This window comes from Lissotriton helveticus, chromosome 9 (assembly GCF_964261635.1).
Source record: "Lissotriton helveticus chromosome 9, aLisHel1.1, whole genome shotgun sequence".
NCBI classification, from domain to species: Eukaryota; Metazoa; Chordata; class Amphibia; order Caudata; family Salamandridae; genus Lissotriton; species Lissotriton helveticus.
In genome coordinates, this window is record NC_136070.1 from 594,523,377 (window position 1) to 594,541,845 (window position 18,469).

An 18,469-nucleotide genomic window follows, 5' to 3' on the forward strand; every position below is an offset into this window, starting at 1 on the left:
CCTAACTGGCTCCCAGCTATCTGCCACCACCAGACAGGTTTGTGGACCCCTGGGTAGAGAGTCTCCTCTCCCTGGGTCTGGAAACAAAGCACATCCTGGGCAGAGGTGTAATGCATCCTCCCCCAGGATGGGCAGGGTCCTCGAAGATGGAGCTTCAAAGGTCTGCCACATTTGTCAGATACTCCCAGCCTTTTGCTGCTATCAGCAACTGGCTCCCGCTGGTTTTGGAGGCAGATATCGGCGCAAGAACTGGCTGTAAAATCTAGCCAGGAAAGGAGGTGTGCCACCTTTGCCAACCCCACCCCTCAGGTGGGGGAGGAAAAATGAAGGCCACCTTTCAGTCCTCGCAATTTGGAGATAGGGACCCCTCCAATTAGGAAGACGTGTATGCCCCCCTCCAACCGGAGGGTGGCATACTAGGGAGTGTAAACACCCCAGTGAAGGGACCCATTGGTCACAAACCTTCATGCCCCTGTAAAGCCCTTAAATCTAGTATTTGGGGGCACCCCTGTACCTTTCCTCTTCATATTCAACGTGACAAGGAGGAGGTCTGAAGAGTTGTGCTACAGAAGAGAAGGACAACAACTGCTTTGACCCCAACCCTACAGGCCTCTCTCCTGTTCTGATCCCCTGCAAGCTGAACATGGCGTGTCCTGCAGCCATCAGCCTCCAAGAATCCCGGGGACCTGCCCTGCCTTCCTAAAGAACTCTGATCTCCTGTGAACACCGAATTTCTCTAACACCAACCCAAGCCAGGACTCCAGATTCAGCCGGATCCGTGAATCCTCACCACTCTGCAGCCGATTCCCACTTCCAGAGTCTGATAGGCCCAACACCCTAGCAAGGTCCTCCAAGCGATCCTGACCTGTGATCTATCATTGGATGACCTCCACCGACCTTCACCCTGAAGGGTCCCCCCACCACAACGGAAACCGGTGAGAAGAACCCGACACGAAAAGACACCCCTTCACCCGCAGCCCCCGAGTCCTGAGGTACCCAACCGACGGTGTCCTGATGTCCAACAACTCTTCAACTTCATCCTTCAGTCGTTGGTTCCCTTCATCCAGTCTTCAGGCTGCAGCCTGCAGTCCGCAGTCCTTTCCCGCGACCGACATCCTCCATTGAAAGCACCCTGCACCCGGTCGCCCTGCACCGTGGGTGGTGTGGACTTGGTACCAACCTGGGACCCCCTTTGCCCTGACCTTAACCCTAGGAGCTTGGCTCCCAAGACTGAGTGGCTGCCCGTATGCAATCCTCAACCGACGTGCCCGCAAGCCCCATTGGCTAACATTGGAACCCTGCATTCTGCACCCAGCCGCCTTAGTGCTGCTGGTGGTGCCCCTTAAGTGCCAACCAGAACCTTGGTTCTACCCCCCCCCCCCCCCCCCCAAACCGTTTACTTACCTGTGAACTTAGCACTTCGTTTTTCTCCATAGGACTAAATGGTATGTTTTCTAAGTAACATAGTGCTTTCACCAGAGTTAACCTGCTTCCCAATGTCCTGTGTTGCTCAAACTGTGTTGGATGAGTGTTTCATGCTAAACTAGGAAAGTAATCTCTAAGTAATCTAAAAGTGAACTACCAGTAATCTCAAGTGCTTTTGAACTGTTTTCTCGACTGAAAAAGTAACTTGAATGTTCACACAAATCTAGTGTTCATTGTATTTCTCAAACTAACATTGTATGAAGAGTCTAACTTACCTGCTACTAAGTAAATCTTGGTTCTAGAAAATAAAACAACAAAATAACTTTTTATACAAAAAATTGATCTGGATTCAGTCTGAGTGTGTGACATCATTTCTTGCCTGAGTATGTAAAACAAATGTTTAACACTACCCTCCTGATAAGCCTGACTGCTCAACCACACTACCAAAAAAATAGAGTATGGTATGATCTACTTAAGCCTCTGCTATACCTATGGGGATCCACTGGACTCTGTGCACACGATACCTACTTTGGTATAGGATATACAGAGCCAGCTTCCTAGTGTGATACATAGATTTTTGTTGAAATTCTGTCATCTGTTCTTCTGGGAAGTTGACGGAAGACATCTTTCAGTCACAGAAGTATCTTCTTGTTTTCACAAGTGATCCCTTACGATTCCGAACTCTATTGCACTTGTTAGTCCACAAGGAGTTACCTGTGTGGGGGTATAAACTATTTTTTGTAAACTCCTCTGGAATTATATGAGCACAGAATAATTGTTGTATGGTATGCTAACATCACTGTTAGTAAATACATGATGCCCGTCAATGCAATACTAACAAATGTGTACCACGTTATAGTTAACCACTTTTCACTCCTAACACAAAGTACAAAGTTATTTCCTAGTATTGAAGGTAGCTTTCTTGAGCAAACAACCTTCTATAATCCAGAGTGTGAGTCACACTTCTGTATCAAATGTGTTTGTAATTCAGTTAAGAAGATCGCGTTTCAATTTATAATACAGTGTAAATGCATAGACTGAGTAGAACGGAGCATATTTTTTTTGCAGTGTGTATTTATTTTTAAATATAGGAAAATATAGGAAATCTGCGATTTTTTCCTGACTCAGCATGTTGTCATTCAAGACTTGCAGGGCAATAACTGTGCAGATTGAGAGTATGGAGAATTTAAAATGGGATTCAATCTTCTTAAAAAACGTATGTGCACTTGTTAAAAACAAAGTAATTGAATATGTTCTGTCTTAAAAACATATGCCCATGAAACTGACTTGAACATACCAAAGCCAGATTGACCATTCAAAACCCTCCTATTGGCAATGCTTTGTCTCACAAAATATAATATAGGAGGTTGAATAGAAAGGCAGAAATTGGCATTGGAGTGAAATGGTTTAAAGCTAAGGAACCCATCATCACATTCTGGTTTCCCCACAAATAAAAACAGTGGGATCCTGGGCATATCACTTAATCTTTACCGTGACCTTAGACACATTCTCACGCAGAAATTAGAGGCATTTAGAGGAGCTCAGTGCACAGCTGGTCACTAAACAAAAAGATCATGCAGGTGAGTAGTGCGAGTGGATCTCAGATGCTAGGGAAAGGCGGGAGCTAGAATAATAATAATAATAATAATAATAAAACCATTTATTGAGCGCCTGGTTACACTGAACAGTGTGTCCCCGCGCTATAGAACCCCATCATTAAACCATCAGACCAGCCAAACCAGTAGAATCTCTAACACGACACAGACCACTAATCTATAGGGAAGAGATGCGTCTTAAGTTTCATACGGAATCTCCTCTCGGAGGGTTCCATCCCCTAATGCATGCTTTAGAACTAACTGGCGATGGCACTTCATGTACTTGCATCCATAAACCCTGTGTGGGCAATGATGAAAGGTATTGTGGTGCCACCAGTGCTGTACGTCAGGCCGCAGTGATCTGTAATGGCACGGCCCTCATTCCTCAGTTACCACACCCTTGCACAGACTCTTTATTCCTCTCCTCTCAAGATTCTCACATGTGGCACTCCCTCCCCTTGCAAACTGCCATGTTTCTTGGCATTTTGTTGTATCAGATGATGTCATGGAATACATAGATGCTGACGGCCCTGGAGTCAGTGGTACCATTCTTCCTCACTGAATCAACTGTGGTCTGTTCAGCTAAAAACCTTAAATTAACTTGAGGTGGCTCATGTGCTATCCCCAGCAAGCTTGAAAGGAAAAGAGAGTGGCCTACCGACACTTTGGGAGGAAGGAGGATTTATGAAGACTTTTCATAATTTCCCATGGTCAGATAGCGGTGTGCCTCTTCATCTCCCAGCTAAGTACCGAGATTCCTTTGTGTTATCCCTTGCCTGCTGCGAAGCCTGCTAAGCTGAAAGCCAGACTTTTGAGGAGAAGGGAAAGCAATGCTCCATTGATTGGTCTCTGGTGCTCCACAATTTAAAAATAATGTAACAGTGATTTTTAGTTTTGTTTCTCTTCTCACTCTCCTCTTGTTCACTTCTCCCTTTCCCACTTCTTCTCTTGCTTCCATTCCTTCTCCATCTGAGTGCAGACACAGAAGTGCTGGTGTTGCATTCCCAGAACAGCCGGAGATGTAAATGTTCTTAGCACACCTCCCCTTGCAAGTCCCTTTAGACCTAGGCAGGACATGGTGACCTTTTTATATTTTTTGAAGGCTAAGGCGTGCAGACATTTCCAAGAAGTGTCACGAATCACCTCAGGCAAAGGCATTGCAAAATATCAGTAATTGTACAATCTTAATTCAGAAGGTGGTTGGGAAGGCTGTAAAACAGTAGGCTAACAGCTAAATTGGTAGGTTTGCAGTGCATGTTGCTGATCGAGCAAATATGTTCAAGGCTATCTGGTTGACGTTTTCTTATCTCCCAGCATATTCTCCTGAGATCAGTAGCAAGCACTTCTTCGATTTACCATTTTTTCCATGCCTGTAAAAAAGTGCATGACAGCCAGGATTTTTCCCCAACAGCCAGTCATAAAAAAAGGGAGGCATTCTGGTTGAACCTCCTACTCTGTGAGTCAAGTTAACTTATAGTCTTATTTGAATAAGACAAGTGCGAAGAAGACATCTCTTCACCCTCTGGTAAAGTCAATTTAGATCACACAAGATAGTGTAAAAGAGCGAAGAAACACCAACTACCTCATCTGCAGGGACTTCTTTTCTCTGACTATATGGCAATCACTGTGGTAGAAATAGGCTTCACTTTCATGAGAATAGAGAATGTCTGGCCTAAGGACAGGGGCTCTTACCTATTATTCATAAAATCTCTACTGATTTCAGAACATAATACATTATGGCACCATCCTTCAAGGAATGGAAAGGCTGTCTTCTTCGACAATCCATGTCTATGTGGCTGTTGTTGCTGGTCTCTGAGAGTGCTTCCATAGTAGGAGAAAGGAGGAATTAACATCTACCCCACAAAGCCTAGAGGCATTATATTTAAACCCAGATAGGGGTTTATTCAAAAGAATCTCAAACACCTGCAGGAGTGAGAGATAACGTTTCTGCTCAGCAGGTTAGGTTGCATAGGAGACTTGAGAGCAATGACCTCCACAAAGAACACCTTCATAACAGTTAACTCCATAAATGTATCAAAGCTCCCAGATCGTCACCCCCTGCAACGCTTGGAGGAACTTGAGACAGAAGCTGAGGTGCAGCTTTAGGGAGCCAGAGGTGAGAAGGAAGACACTGGGGCACCTGTGCAGAACTGAGTTTACAGTGGAATGATTTGGGTAAATGGAGTAATGCATATTGTACATAAGCACTGGCGCGACAGGTGTCAATATTATAGGCCATTAAGGCAAAGTAATTTATAAATGTGCACTGATAGAGCAAGTTAAGAGAGCAGTCTGAAGTACTCAACAGTGGATCTCACTCTCAAGACATAGCAGATGGAATTCAAAAATCCAACCTTTGTGAGTACCAATACTTGTCACAGCTCTCAAGGAGAGGTACATGGTAGCCACTGAAAGACAGTGTCTGGTGGCACAACCAAAATCTGAGGATGGGTAGCTGCTGAAATACCATCACTCCACTCTAAATTGAGTTGTTGCAACCAAGTTGTCAGAAGATGTCAGCTATCCAAAGATTTGGGGAGAATGACCAATGGAGACCCACAATTTCCTTTTCACCCACCAAGAACCATTTCTAATGAGTTCTCTGTGCAACCATGATACAGCAGTGATATTAGACAGACCTTTTGTCAGAACTAGTATTAATTCAAAAGCAAAACATGGTTGTTAGAAATGGGCTCTCTAGTTGGCAAAGGTTTGCACCCTTTCCAAGTGGGAACGACCAGTAACTCTGATACACAGCCTAAATTAGCCTGCCATCACCGTCTGGTAGCTTAGCACTGAGCAGTCAGGCTTAACTTAGGAGGCAAAGGGCAAAGTATTTGTGCACCTCTTACATTACAGTAACTTAACGAAAACATGACAAAAAGACTCCACACAGGTTTAGAAAAACAGAGAATATTCATCTGAGTAAATCAAGACCAAAATGACAAAAATGCAAGAAGCGAGATATGAATTTTTAACGATTAAATGTGCAAACAGTGCTTAGAAGTCACTTGCGGATAAAAGGTTACTTGAGGTTGCGAGGGACCAGTTCAAATTAAAAGTTCAGGACGTCCATAACGGATACAGGACCGAGACAGGTCCCGCTGAAGAACTACCTGAATTAAGCTTTTTTCGAGATTCAAGAGTCTACTAGGTCGTCATCGAGCCGGGCAAAGTGGGAGTCATGCGCCGTCGTCAAGCTCTGTTAAGGTGACTGTAATGCCCCTGTCGTCAAGCCACACAGAGCATGGATTCTTCATAGTAGAGCAGCCTCTGCGTCGGCGTACAAGGATGATGCAGTCGGAATTCTCACGCAGTCGAGGCAATACATTTTTGCACAAATCAGTTGCAGAACCCACTTCTGAGGCCCAGGACTGGAGGGGGCACCACAGGCAAGGGTAGGACTCCCAGATGGCAGAGTCCAGCAGCACCGGCAGAATTGCAGGAAGTCTTTTGTGTCCTTGAGACTTCAGAAAACAGGAGGCAAGCCAGAAAGCCCTTGGAGTCACTCTTGGTTCAAGTGAGAGGGGTCCAGTCCTGTCTTCAGCCGAGCTGAGATCAGCAAACAGCACAGCAGCTTAACAAAGCAGAGAAGTAGTTCCTCAGAACAGTCAGTCACAGAAAAGTGCAATCCTCACAGCACAGCAATCTTTACTTGAGCAAAATTCTTCCCAGGTAAAGTAGTATACTGATTTGGCAGGGTCAGAGCCCTAGTACTTATAACCAAAAGTGCCTGTGATGTAGGGGGTGACTTCAAAGAACTCCCTGAAGTGCACAAGGATCCCTTTCGACTCAGCCCTGTCTGCCAGACTATATGTGAGGGTTAATAAGCTCTTTGTGTGAGGACAGGACACAGGCTATTCATATGTAAGTGCGAGGCACCTCTCCCCCTTCCTGCCCAGGAAGGCTATCAGAATGCAGATGAGTCCTCTGTCACACCCAGTCCTTCCTGTGTTTGTTGCAGTCTAGAGAGAATGCACAAAGTGTAGCGGTCACCAAGCCCAGATGCGTATTGGAGGCCGGCTGTAGGCACATACAGCAAAGGTTGGGGAGAGGATGTGGCCTTACGGTTAGAACAGATGACTTTGAAGCTGGGGACCCGGGTTCAAGTCTCGGCAACGACACTCAACAACCTGTGATTCTGGGCAAATTACTTAATCGACTCGTGCCTAACAAAAATGAATGTGTCCAATTGTAACGAAACTGGTGCTCATGTAAAGCGCTCTGGTACGGGATATCTTCAGGTGGAGTTCGCTCTATATAAAACTCAAAAAAAAAAAAATATTAAGTTTCTAGCAGAGAAATATCCACTTTTTAAAAGTGGCAATTCTAAATTGGTAATGTCAAATCCAACTTTACCACCAAAGGGGATTTATTACCACCATTCCCAAGATATGAAACATGATGTAGCTACTTCTTTATGATAAGGAATTACAACTTTAAAAGTATTTTAAGGAATCCCCAATGCTAGCCTATGAGAGGAGTAGGCCTCACAGCAGTGAAAAAGCTAATTTAGCGGTTTGTCACTACAAGGACAAGTAAAACTTCAAATTACATGTCCTGCCTTTTAGTTACACAGCACCCTGCCCTTAGGGCCTTTTTAGGGGAGTGTCTGTGTAATAAAATAAGAGTTTAAGGCTTGGCAGGGGGTTTTAAATGCCACATGGAAGTGAAGTGAATATTTATATAGCGCCAAAAAAACGGTCAACCTACGGGTATCCTGCCGCTTAGAGTGAAGAGAGCCAATATAGCAATGGAGAAAGCTGCCAGAGAGAGGAACTAATTATTGCTCCTAGGAAACAGCCAGGTTTTCAGGCTCTCCCTAAAGCACGTCAGCGTGCTGATCTGAAGTGTAAGTAAACTGAACATGCAGGTCCTTCAGGGGCAGGTTTGAGACAGGTGTGAAAGGATACTTCTGTGGCTGGCACAATCAATGCTGTAGCTCACTAGTAGCATTTGAAGTACAGGCCCTCGGCATATGGCATACGACTATACAAGGGACTTACCAGTACAACAAATATACCAATGTCAACATGTTTATGGGAGAAGCACAAGCACTTTGGAACTGGTTAGCAGTGGTAAAGTGCTCAGAGTCCTAAAGCCAAAAAAAGACTTTAGCAAAAAGAGGAGGAGGAAGGCAAAAGGTTGGGGTAACCCTGCAAAAAGGGCCATTTCCAACAATGTTCAAAGCCGCAGTCTCCTGTATGGTAAAAGGATGGTGGCATGCACACTCAATAATAGGAATCTGGGGCCAGTCCTTCAGCACTTGTTATGTGCATTTAAATACAATTCAGTTCCGTAAGAGGATTCACGAACACTGCTGCACTGAAGCATTGCATTGGTAATGTGAGCATAGGTTAAGTTCGGCAGATACAGCACATCTGGTATAGACTGTGAAGACAGTGGCCTATGTTAAAAGATATTTTTTTGTTTGCTGGAAAATGTCCCCCAACTTCTAATTAAGGCATGATTTGACTGCCAATACAACAAGTTTTATGAAGTCTTAGCGGCTGTAAAATAATAATAAAAAGTGTGCCACCTAGTGCCAAATCCCTAGACACAGCATTTATATCTGAAGGGATAGTTTCAACTATCGAATCAGCACCATTGGCATTCCTTAAATCCACTGTACTTCGGCATGAAAAGGAAGTCAGTCCTAAGTGTGCTGGGCAGATAGATATTCAATCCCCACTTTGAATATGGATAAAGTATCTGAATTAATACACTTGTTTACCTTAGACATTGCATTTGAGAACCCAGTACTGCTCCTTGGTCATAATTTGAATACCCGTTAATCACTGTGAGATGTACATAGATGAATATCATCACAAGCTCGGGAATCAAGGTATTTTCAGGAACTTGGAGTATGCAAATTATCAGAACAGCCACAATTTTACTTTACATGCTCAATATAGATGATCATAGTAAAGTCATGACCCAAATGAAGGGTGTTTTTATAAACTGATGTATAGAATAATACTTACATCCTCACATTGGCAAAGAGCCTCAGAAAGTTTGTCCAGGCTAAGCTCTTGTCTCTTGCGTGCCCCCTGCTTCTTCGGCGGAACATATACAAACTCTTTCTTTTCACGAGGCTTCACTCGCAACTTCTGCTCATCCATATAGTGTTGCTCTTGCGATAACACAGACTGAAGGGTGGCAAAGTCTTGCAGCTCGACTATCGCATAAAGACCCTGAAACAAGAGAGAAGATGAGAGAAGTGAGTATATGCACAGTAGACAAATGGATACAGAGGACAAACGAATGGATGCAGGGCAGAGAGAATAGGCATAGAGCGGGAATAGTTGTCAAGGGCAAGAGAGACTGGGGAGAACGGACAAACTAGAAACACATCCACAAGAGATAGAGAAAGAAAACATGCACACAAAAAATTGAGGAAGTCACAAGGAACACTTGAAATAATGACAGAGATATGGGAATGGGTGTGCAACATGTAAACAAGAAACTGAAAGAATTAGGGCCAAATGTAAGTCCTTTTTTTGCAGTTGCAGTCCAGTTTGGGACGCACAATAGGTCTGCTTTATGTACAAACCCTATTTTGTGAGTCTGTAACATATTACAGACTCGCAAAATAGGGTTTGCGACTCGCTATTAGAAAGAGGCGTGCCAAGGGCGTCCCTTCATAATAGCGAGTCGATTGTTTTGCAACCGCAATTGCGGTTGCAAAACACTTGCAGTTTACCACCCAATTCAAAAAGCTAGTAAGCCACTAGCAAAGGGGAAGGGGTCCCCAGGTTACCCCTTCCCCCTTGTGACTGGCAGAGAAAATATATTTTTTTTATATATCTCTTTATTAATAGAAGAAAACAAAAGGAAATAATACACATATCGGGCATCATACAATAGGGTATTTTCAATGGTGAGCAGGCGAACAAACCAATATGATTAAGTCAAGCACGGGGTATGAATGTCAACATTAATAGGTATGTGAAAGGAGAAAAACAGTATGATCAACAACCCCGTTAAGTTGAAACCTTCAAGGCCCGTCCACCCACGACTCAGGATAATTAAGACTAGAGTAGACACCCAGAAATGTTGAAAGGATCGAATCAGGATAGGCAAACACCTCTCGTATAAAGGGGAAAGGAAAGAAAAAGGCCATAGAACTAAACAAAGACAAAAAAAAAAAAAACAATTCCCCCCATCCTGCACCCCTGCAATGGCTACGGCCTGACCCCACTAGCAGTGTGTCTGTCGCCCAAAAACTAAGACCTAAAAGTAGGAAAGAGTGGAGGAGGAGATGTCATACAGGCTCCCGGTCTCTCGTATTCCCGGCCAGAAGCAAACCACCCCTAAATATAGTCAAAACATTATATAAGCAGCGATTACAAGCCAAACAAACCGGGGAAGTTTACAAAAACCGTCGACTCCCGCATCATTATAAGCTGCAAGTCCCGTTTCAAATGAAGTCTTTATATTAAACCCAGACAATCAAACTCATCCCTGGCCCCTGCAATCTTTCGTGCGAACTCTCTCCGCTCGAACCGCCATCTTGACAGGAGATTCAAAGCGTTCAAGAAAGTCAAAACCAATACAGTAGGATCGACTCCACAGTTTTAGTACTCGAAGTCCCCAAACCAAACAAAGATATCAGTCCATCAACAGTAAGTTACGAGAACGTAGCGGAACCAACTGGGAGGGGAAGAATAATAAATCAGTCTGATAGGCACTGAGGACGTTATTTAGGAGTATAAGATCGGCTATGTCCATCTTGGGCAGTATCGCCATTGAGAATGATGAGTTTTTGGTAGTTCCAAGTTCGTAAGCTGTTGTTCGGAAGCTGACAAAAAACACCAGATCTGGTTTCCGTACAGGGCCTTCTGTCTCAGGCGAGATCTGATTCGCGGGTAACACAGCATGTTTCAAATCTGGCAAAGGGTCATGGTCTGGTCTCAAGCACATATTTTCAGCTGTAACGACCATTGTATGGATGATGGTGGTGACTTGCGAGTGAAGCGCCCCAATGGCGGCCATTACGGTCAGCAGCGACGGCGTACATTCCGCCCGTTCCATCTCCTCTCGTAAAGCGACAAATCAGATCTTTAACCCCGGAGGTCGACTACACCGGGGTGACAGGCACAGGCGGGGTAGACGGTAACGGTGTGTGCCTGTTAAACTCGTAGTCTCAACACCATCGCCGCCAGCGAGGATCCAGATCAGTCGACCCCGGTGGATCAGCAGGATCTTCAGGCGACAGACCCCCGTACACAGCTACCGGTGCTTCTTGCCGCCGTACCCTTGGTATAAACCGGACCACTGTACCACCATCCAAATCGGTCAGGATATTCTCCACTTCGAGAGACCGGACGCCGCCCAGGTCCCGCGGCTGTTGTTGTTCAACTCCAACTCGGATGGCTCAGAAATCAAAGCCCCGGCTTCCGCGCTGGGTTAGGCTGAGAATGAAAACACGGCGTAGCTTCACCATTCGAGATGATAAAAAGCTCGGGATTGCAGCTTTAGGCTTAGCGACACTTCAGCCACACGGGCGTCCAGTGCGAATTCAGGATCGATATCAGGATTTATAAGCAACTGGCGGAGGTCAGCGGAGCCGGGAGCTTACACGGCCATCTTGGTTCCTAGCGTGAGAAAATATTTTTTAATAGCAGGCAGTGTTCCCAGGGACCACTGCCTACTCTTTAAAAAAAAAAATTAAACAAACATTTTATTTTTCCTTTTTTAAATGCATCCCGTTGTACTTGAAGGAAAACTGGCTGCATTAAAAAAAAAAAAACTAAAAAAAACTGCTTTATTTACAAAGCAGTCACAGACATGGTGGTCTACTGACCCCAGCAGGCCACCATCCATGGGAGTGCTAGCTATTCCCAATGGGTCGCAAAGCGTGACCTGCAAAATGAATATTAATGAGGCAGGCAATTTGCAAACCCATTAGGAATCGCAAACAGTGTCGGAGTCACTGTTGTAAATACCATTTTGCGAGTCGCAAAAGACGCAATTTGTGACTCGCAAATTGAAAAGGTCGTGCATCTGGCCCGAAGAATTGAGAAAATAGGCAAAAATTTGGAAATTATTGTAAGAGAGCAGGAGCTCTGAAAACCTCAGCAGGGAAGAAAAGGCAGGCGAAGTAGGACAGGTAGTGAAAAAGGAAGACCAGTTTGCGTGTTTTCCTCCAGTGAATAGGGCAATCAAGCAAGGATACCGGAGGTACTTTCCTTATACTGATGTGAGGCATTAGAGGTGGACCATGATTTTGTCAGGTCACCTAACGTTCAGCCCTTTTCGAGAGAGCCTCTAATGCCCTCTTGAGCAAAGCTATGACAGTATGACATTGTTGGAAGCATAATCTATAGTCTGCATACCACTGTGAGGGAGAAAACGACAAAGTTGACATGCCAGCTAACATTGCCTGGCAGCATAAGTAAGTCACCCCTCTAGCAGGCCTCACAGCCATAAGGCAGGGTGCACTATATTACATGTGAGGGAACATCTGCACGAGCAGATATGTCCATACAATATTGGGCAGAATTTCCCAATATTGTAAGTGCTGGTGAAGCCATAAAGAGTACATGGGCTGGGGATTCGACAACTCGAGTTCCACAGCATCTTGGTGGCTTTACTGAATTTAGGAGTATTTGGTACCAAACTACTCCTTTCAATAAATCCACACTGATGCCAGCGTAGGATTTATTGTACCATATACCAAGAGGGCACCTCAGAGGTAATCCCTACCAACCCTGGTGGCGTCTCTGATCAGCTGTGGGCAGCCTGCCACCACCAGACATGTTTCTGGACCCCTAGGAAGAGAGCTCCTGCTCTCTGGGACCAGGAACAATGCAGATCATGGGCAGAGGTGTCATGCGTCCTCCCCAAGGATGGGCCAGTGTTCGAAGAGGGGAAGCTTCAAAGGTTTGCCAACTTTATAATGCAACCCCCAGCCTCTGCTGTTAGCAGCAGATGGCAGCCCCTGGTTTCCTGGTATACACCCCACCTTGGGTGGGAAAACTGGTGGGAAAATTAAAAAAGATAGGAGGTGTGCCCACATCTGCCAAATCCACCCCTAAGGTGGTGGGGGGTTAGGGGGGGGAGCGAGGTGAAGCACTCTTTCAGTCCCCGCCATCTTGAGGATGGGGAGGGGGCCTCCATTCAGGGTCTGTGCCCCCTCCATCAGGAGGGTGGCATAATAGAGGGTATAGTCACCTCGGGAAAGGTACCCATTGACCATACCTGCTACTACCCTAAAACGCCTCCCAAATTTAGTATTTTGGTGGCTTTCCCAGACCTGGCCATCAGATCTGCGACGACCTAAGAAGAAAGAAGACACCCCGTAGCCGAAACCAGAAGACAACAACTGCCTTGGCCCTGGCCCTACCGGCCTGTCTCCTGCTCTGTCAACCCTGCAACCTGTCTTGCCACGCGACCTCCAAAACAACTGGGAGGACTGTTTCCTTCAATAAAGAATCCAAGCTCCTGAGGACAGCGGACCTGTCCTGAAGAATCCAAGTGCAGAGACTCAAGATCAAGGTGGATCCACGACCCCAGCCCATGGCCGGAGTCTGAGTGGCTCACTTCTGTAGTAAAGTCTCTCTGGCGATCCTGACCTTGTGTCCAGCTTTGGTTGACTTCTCCTGCTCTCCATGACGGTGCCTACAGTGCGCATCCAGAGGCTCTCCCCGACCGGGTCTCGTAAAAAGATTCCGACGTCCAAAGGCACCCCTTCACTGGAAGCCTCTGGGCCTTGGTGAGCTGAATCGACTGTGCCTCTACTATCCCCTACATCCCAACTTACCTACACGGTCGTTGGTCATCCTCCTGCAACTTGTGCCACCACGCCTGCAGCCTCTTTACCATCAGGAAAATACTCATTGAAAAGCAATGGGCACCCAACGCCGAATGAGTATCCTGCACCCGCCCACCCCTGTGCCGCTGGTGGTGTATGCTTGGTGCTGCATTGTGGTCCCCTGTGCTTAACCTAACACCCAAAGCTTGGCCCCTGCAACCGATTTACTTACCTACAAGCAGTGTGGCTCCAGTCACCCCCTGTCTCTATAGGAAAGCATTGGGTCGATCTCAGAATTTGACCTCTGCACCCGGCCGCCTCTGTGCCACTGGTGGTGCAGTTTTGGTACTTACCTGACCCCAGGCCCTTGCTGACTTATAGCTCCGAAGACTGAAACTGTAAGTCCGATACTCACCTGCTTAACCTCAATATTGTTTGTCCTATGGGATAACATTGGACAGGGTGAAAAAGGTTTCCAAGTGTAGATTTGTTAAAGTGAAAATTATTTCTAATTTAAAAAACTTGCGGCCAGATGTATCAACATACCCTTTTGCGATTTTTAAATAGCGATTTTTAAGGAATCGCTATTTAGAAATCGCAAAATGGTATGTATGTAGAAATTCGCTATTTTTTAGCGATTTCTTAAAATTCCTTAATTGCGATTAGCAAATTGCTAATCGCAATTAAGGAATAATTTCCCATTCATTTCTATGGGCCAGGAGGCCCATAGGAATGAATGTGAAATTATTCTCAAGTTGCGATTCGCAATTTGCTAATCACAAATTGAGAATAATTTCAAGGGTGCAGGGGTGTCTCAAGAACACCCTGCTGCACCCCTGAAAATGACATGTGTGCGCATATGGCGCACATACATGCCCTAAGGGCATGTATGAGCACCACATGGCACCTTTACAAATTGCATAAAGTGCATTTGTAACAGAAATCGCAAATTACCACCAACTACAAGTTGGTGGTAATTTGCGATTTCTTAGCCTAAATACGCAATTCTGAAATGGTTGATACATTGCATTTAAGAAATCGTAATTTGTGATTTCTTAAATGCTTACGCAATATGAAGGAATCGCAAAATTTGCGATTCCTTAATATTGCGAGGCATTTTTCTTCATACATACCATTTTTTAGTCGCAAACGCTGTTTTTTAGCGATTCGCAGCGTTTGCGACTAAAAAAATAGCTTGATACATCTGCCCCATACTTCTTTTATTATGAAGACATAGGTCTTAAAATAAAGTACAAAGTCAAATTTTATAAAATTGATCTGGATCTCATTCTTTAGTCGTGTGTTCATTATTGATTATGTGTGAGCAATAAATGTCTTAGAATCCTTGCCCACCCAACCACTAATATTTCAATTTGTTTTTATTTGTTTGATTAATTAAAATCTTACAAAACAGCTAAAACTTATACAAATATAAAATGCTAACACAATGCATATATTCAAATACTACTAATAATACAATAAAATATATATTCTGTCCCTTAAAATTATTAATTAGTAGAATAATCTTGACACTGATTATAGTCAATTCAAAGATAGGCTTCCAACGTTTTTTGAACCAATATAAGAAATTTCACGTAAGCTGAATTAATTGATAGGTCATCTGGATCTAAGGTTGCCATTAGAGCCTGTCTACAAGTCTTTACTCCTCGTTCGTTAAACAGTTTCTTAAGTATACTTTTTCTTTCCGCTTCCAGGTTCGGGCAAAGGCACATTAAGTGTAAGATGTTTTCTTGACCAGATTTACATAGCCTACACAAACAGATATCATCCGTTCTTTTCCATGGTGCCAAATGGCATAAGCCTGGAAAGATACCAAACCTAGCATTGATAAAAATGTGTTGGGTTTTTTCCGACCAAAATGTTTCCAGATAGGTTTGTATCTTCTTTTTCTTATAACCATTTACGATTGGCCACGCATGCTGTCTTTTAACAAAGTTATCTTTGTCCTTTATCAAGGAGAGATAGTCCGTAATTTTATTTACTGTCTTTTTAAAACTCTCCTGCTTAACCATGGAGTTCCAGATAGGAGCTATACCATACTCATTAATTGCTATATTTGAATAGGAGGCGGTAGTTAAGGAGCAGTTATAACTTATTTCTTGCCAAAGTAGACGAGACATTTCATTGTCGTAATCGTTTTTTATTCTGTTCCACACTTTAATTATGTTTCCTTTTCTTGCACAAGATTGGTCGTTTAGGCCGAATTCCAATCTCTCTTGGGTTTGTGAGGCATTCTTTGGGAGTGAAAATAAAAGTCTATACGTTTTTGCAACCGAGGTGTTGATAATCTCTGCATCTTTCCCGTTGAGCACCTCACTACCATATGACAGAGTAGGTAGTAATTTTGCTGCAATAGATTTTAATAAGGGACGATAAGACAAATCCCCAATGGATTTCTGGATTGATCTAAATGCACCAATAAGGGAGTTCGCTTTCCTTGTAATATCATGTTTGTGCGTCACGAACTTGCCATTATCACTGTAAGTTACTCCCAAGTACTTATAGTCATTTACTTGTTCCAGTTTTTTTCCTTGCAGGAACCATGTATGTGTGTGTTTTAGTCGCACTTTTTTTTGTAATTACCATCACTTTGGTCTTAGCATAGTTTATCTGCATACCATTTTCTTCGGAGTACTTAAGAGATGCCGTCAATCAGTCGTTGCAACCCCACGTTTGTATGACTCATAAGTATAACATCATCCGCATATAGTAAGCTGGATATCTGAGTTTTAGCTAACCTTGGTGGGTGGGCGTTAATGGCGTTTAGTTCGGAAGTAAGATCAGCTAAAAATAAATTAAAAAGTAAGGGAGCCAACAAACAACCCTGTTTGAGCCCACTCGTTGTTGGAATTATTTTAGTTAACGTTGAGCAGTTACCCGTCCTCACCCTGACCCAAGTTTCAGAGTGCAAGAGCTTAATCATCTTTAACAGCTTTGCTGGAATTCCTTGTTTTGCCGGTTTGACCCACAGAAGTTCTCGATCGACACAGTCAAAGGCAGATTTAAAATCCACGAAACACAAATATAAGGGTAATTTGGCTAGTATAGCTTTTTCTATTAGTATTGCTAAGATTAAAAGAGTTGTTGTCGTACCAAGGCCTTTGACAAAGCCACTAATAGTGCACTTTAGGTTTTGCATTGAGCCGTGTACACTTTTGAGCAACCTCTGGACTCTGTGCACGGTATCACCTAGTGGCAATATTATATACAGAGCCAGCTTCCTACAATAACCTTCTAATAAGGTAACACCAGCTATGGAAATCAAATACCAAATTATGGAGCTGAGACATATTATGATTTTCTTGTTTATTCTTGCCCATCAGGGAGTATTAAAGATCTTCTAAATGTATGTATGTGACAAACTGAGAACACAGCTCCAATATTAAAGTGTTATCAAAATTACTGAAGGCAGAGCTTAGGGCAGATAATGAGACGTACTAACAGCTAAAGAAAAGAGTAGACAATACCAAACTATTATGAAGAGGCATCACCAGCCCTTATTCAAATTAGGACAATAGGGAAAACTGAAAATATACATCCATGCTTCTGGAGGTCAAGCAGGGTAAATCATAAAAGGGTACAGAATGTATTTTAGAATACCATGATGTAGATGTTAACAGACAGCTCACTTAGCAAGATGGTAAAATGCAACCACAACAGAAACACTGGACTGTTTCCCTGTGTACCTTTTCTTTATCCATCACAATGCTGGCAACAGGACCAAAGCCCTGGAAATGGTCCAGGATTTCTTGCTCAGATGTGTCTTTCCGGAAACCACTGACAAAAACGCTCTTTTCCTCTTGGTTCCTTCGCCGCTCCCGAACCTCCACCAGCTTCCTGTGCTTCTTCCCCTTTACATGATCCTCAAGGCTGGGACCTGAAAGACAAAATGTGAAACTTACTAGCAATGCAGTCCACCAAGCTCTTTCCTAATGTAGCAGCAATAAAATGCTTGTAAGGAACAGGGAAACGGAGGGAAGGGAAAGTAAGCAATATGGGAGTGGGCGATACAGATAATGGTAAAAAACACACTGAAGAAGGATGAGAAAAGTTGACAAGCAGAAGTGAAGGGAAAGTGGTGTAGTGGAAGGAATGGAAGATAGGCCAGGAAATGGTAAATTGCACGGTAGGTAGAGATGTTAAGAATAAGAAAAGATGCAGGCAACAGAGAGGACATACAGAATCACAAAGAATGGAGGGAAAAGGAGCCATCGTTATTGGTGAACCTCAGAGTAAGGTAATAGTCCTTTGATATGATTCTAGAGCAGAATTCAGAAATTACAGAGTAATGGCCGGGTGCTAAAGAGAAGTGACATGGTAGTCTGTAATTAAGACACTAAAGTGAAGTTGATATCTGTAATCAGGTTGTTTTTGTTATGTCCCGGTCGGCTAACAGAATACTGCTGGAAAAGAGACATTGCATAGCCTGTTGTCACTTCAGGAACCCAATGCCCGCCACTAATATCAATCCAAAAACCAGCCGACCGACAGTGATATCTCCCCAGCACATTGTATTTATTTAATATGCGCAATAATGCCTGAATGCCCAGATTCAAGGCGCAAGTCAGAAATAAAACAAAACTATGCGAAACTCAAAATGCACACTAGCAAATTATGATACTTGAAATCAAAACAATGCAGGGACCAGGAGAGCCTCTTCCATGTGGGATAA

At 43.9% G+C, this 18,469-nt stretch overlaps 1 protein-coding gene across 1 annotated transcript in view; it reads right to left on the reverse strand.

The window, feature by feature from the left end:
* Positions 1-18,469, reverse strand: part of TUT1 (terminal uridylyl transferase 1, U6 snRNA-specific) — a 233,739-nt gene that overhangs the window by 195,514 nt on the left and 19,756 nt on the right. Inside the window, exons 2-3 of the mRNA XM_078660593.1 lie at positions 17,484-17,674; positions 9,005-9,214 (exon numbers count right to left, since the gene is read on the reverse strand). Coding sequence (XP_078516719.1) covers positions 9,005-9,214; positions 17,484-17,674 — 401 coding nt within the window. The remainder of the gene's footprint in view (positions 1-9,004; positions 9,215-17,483; positions 17,675-18,469) is intronic.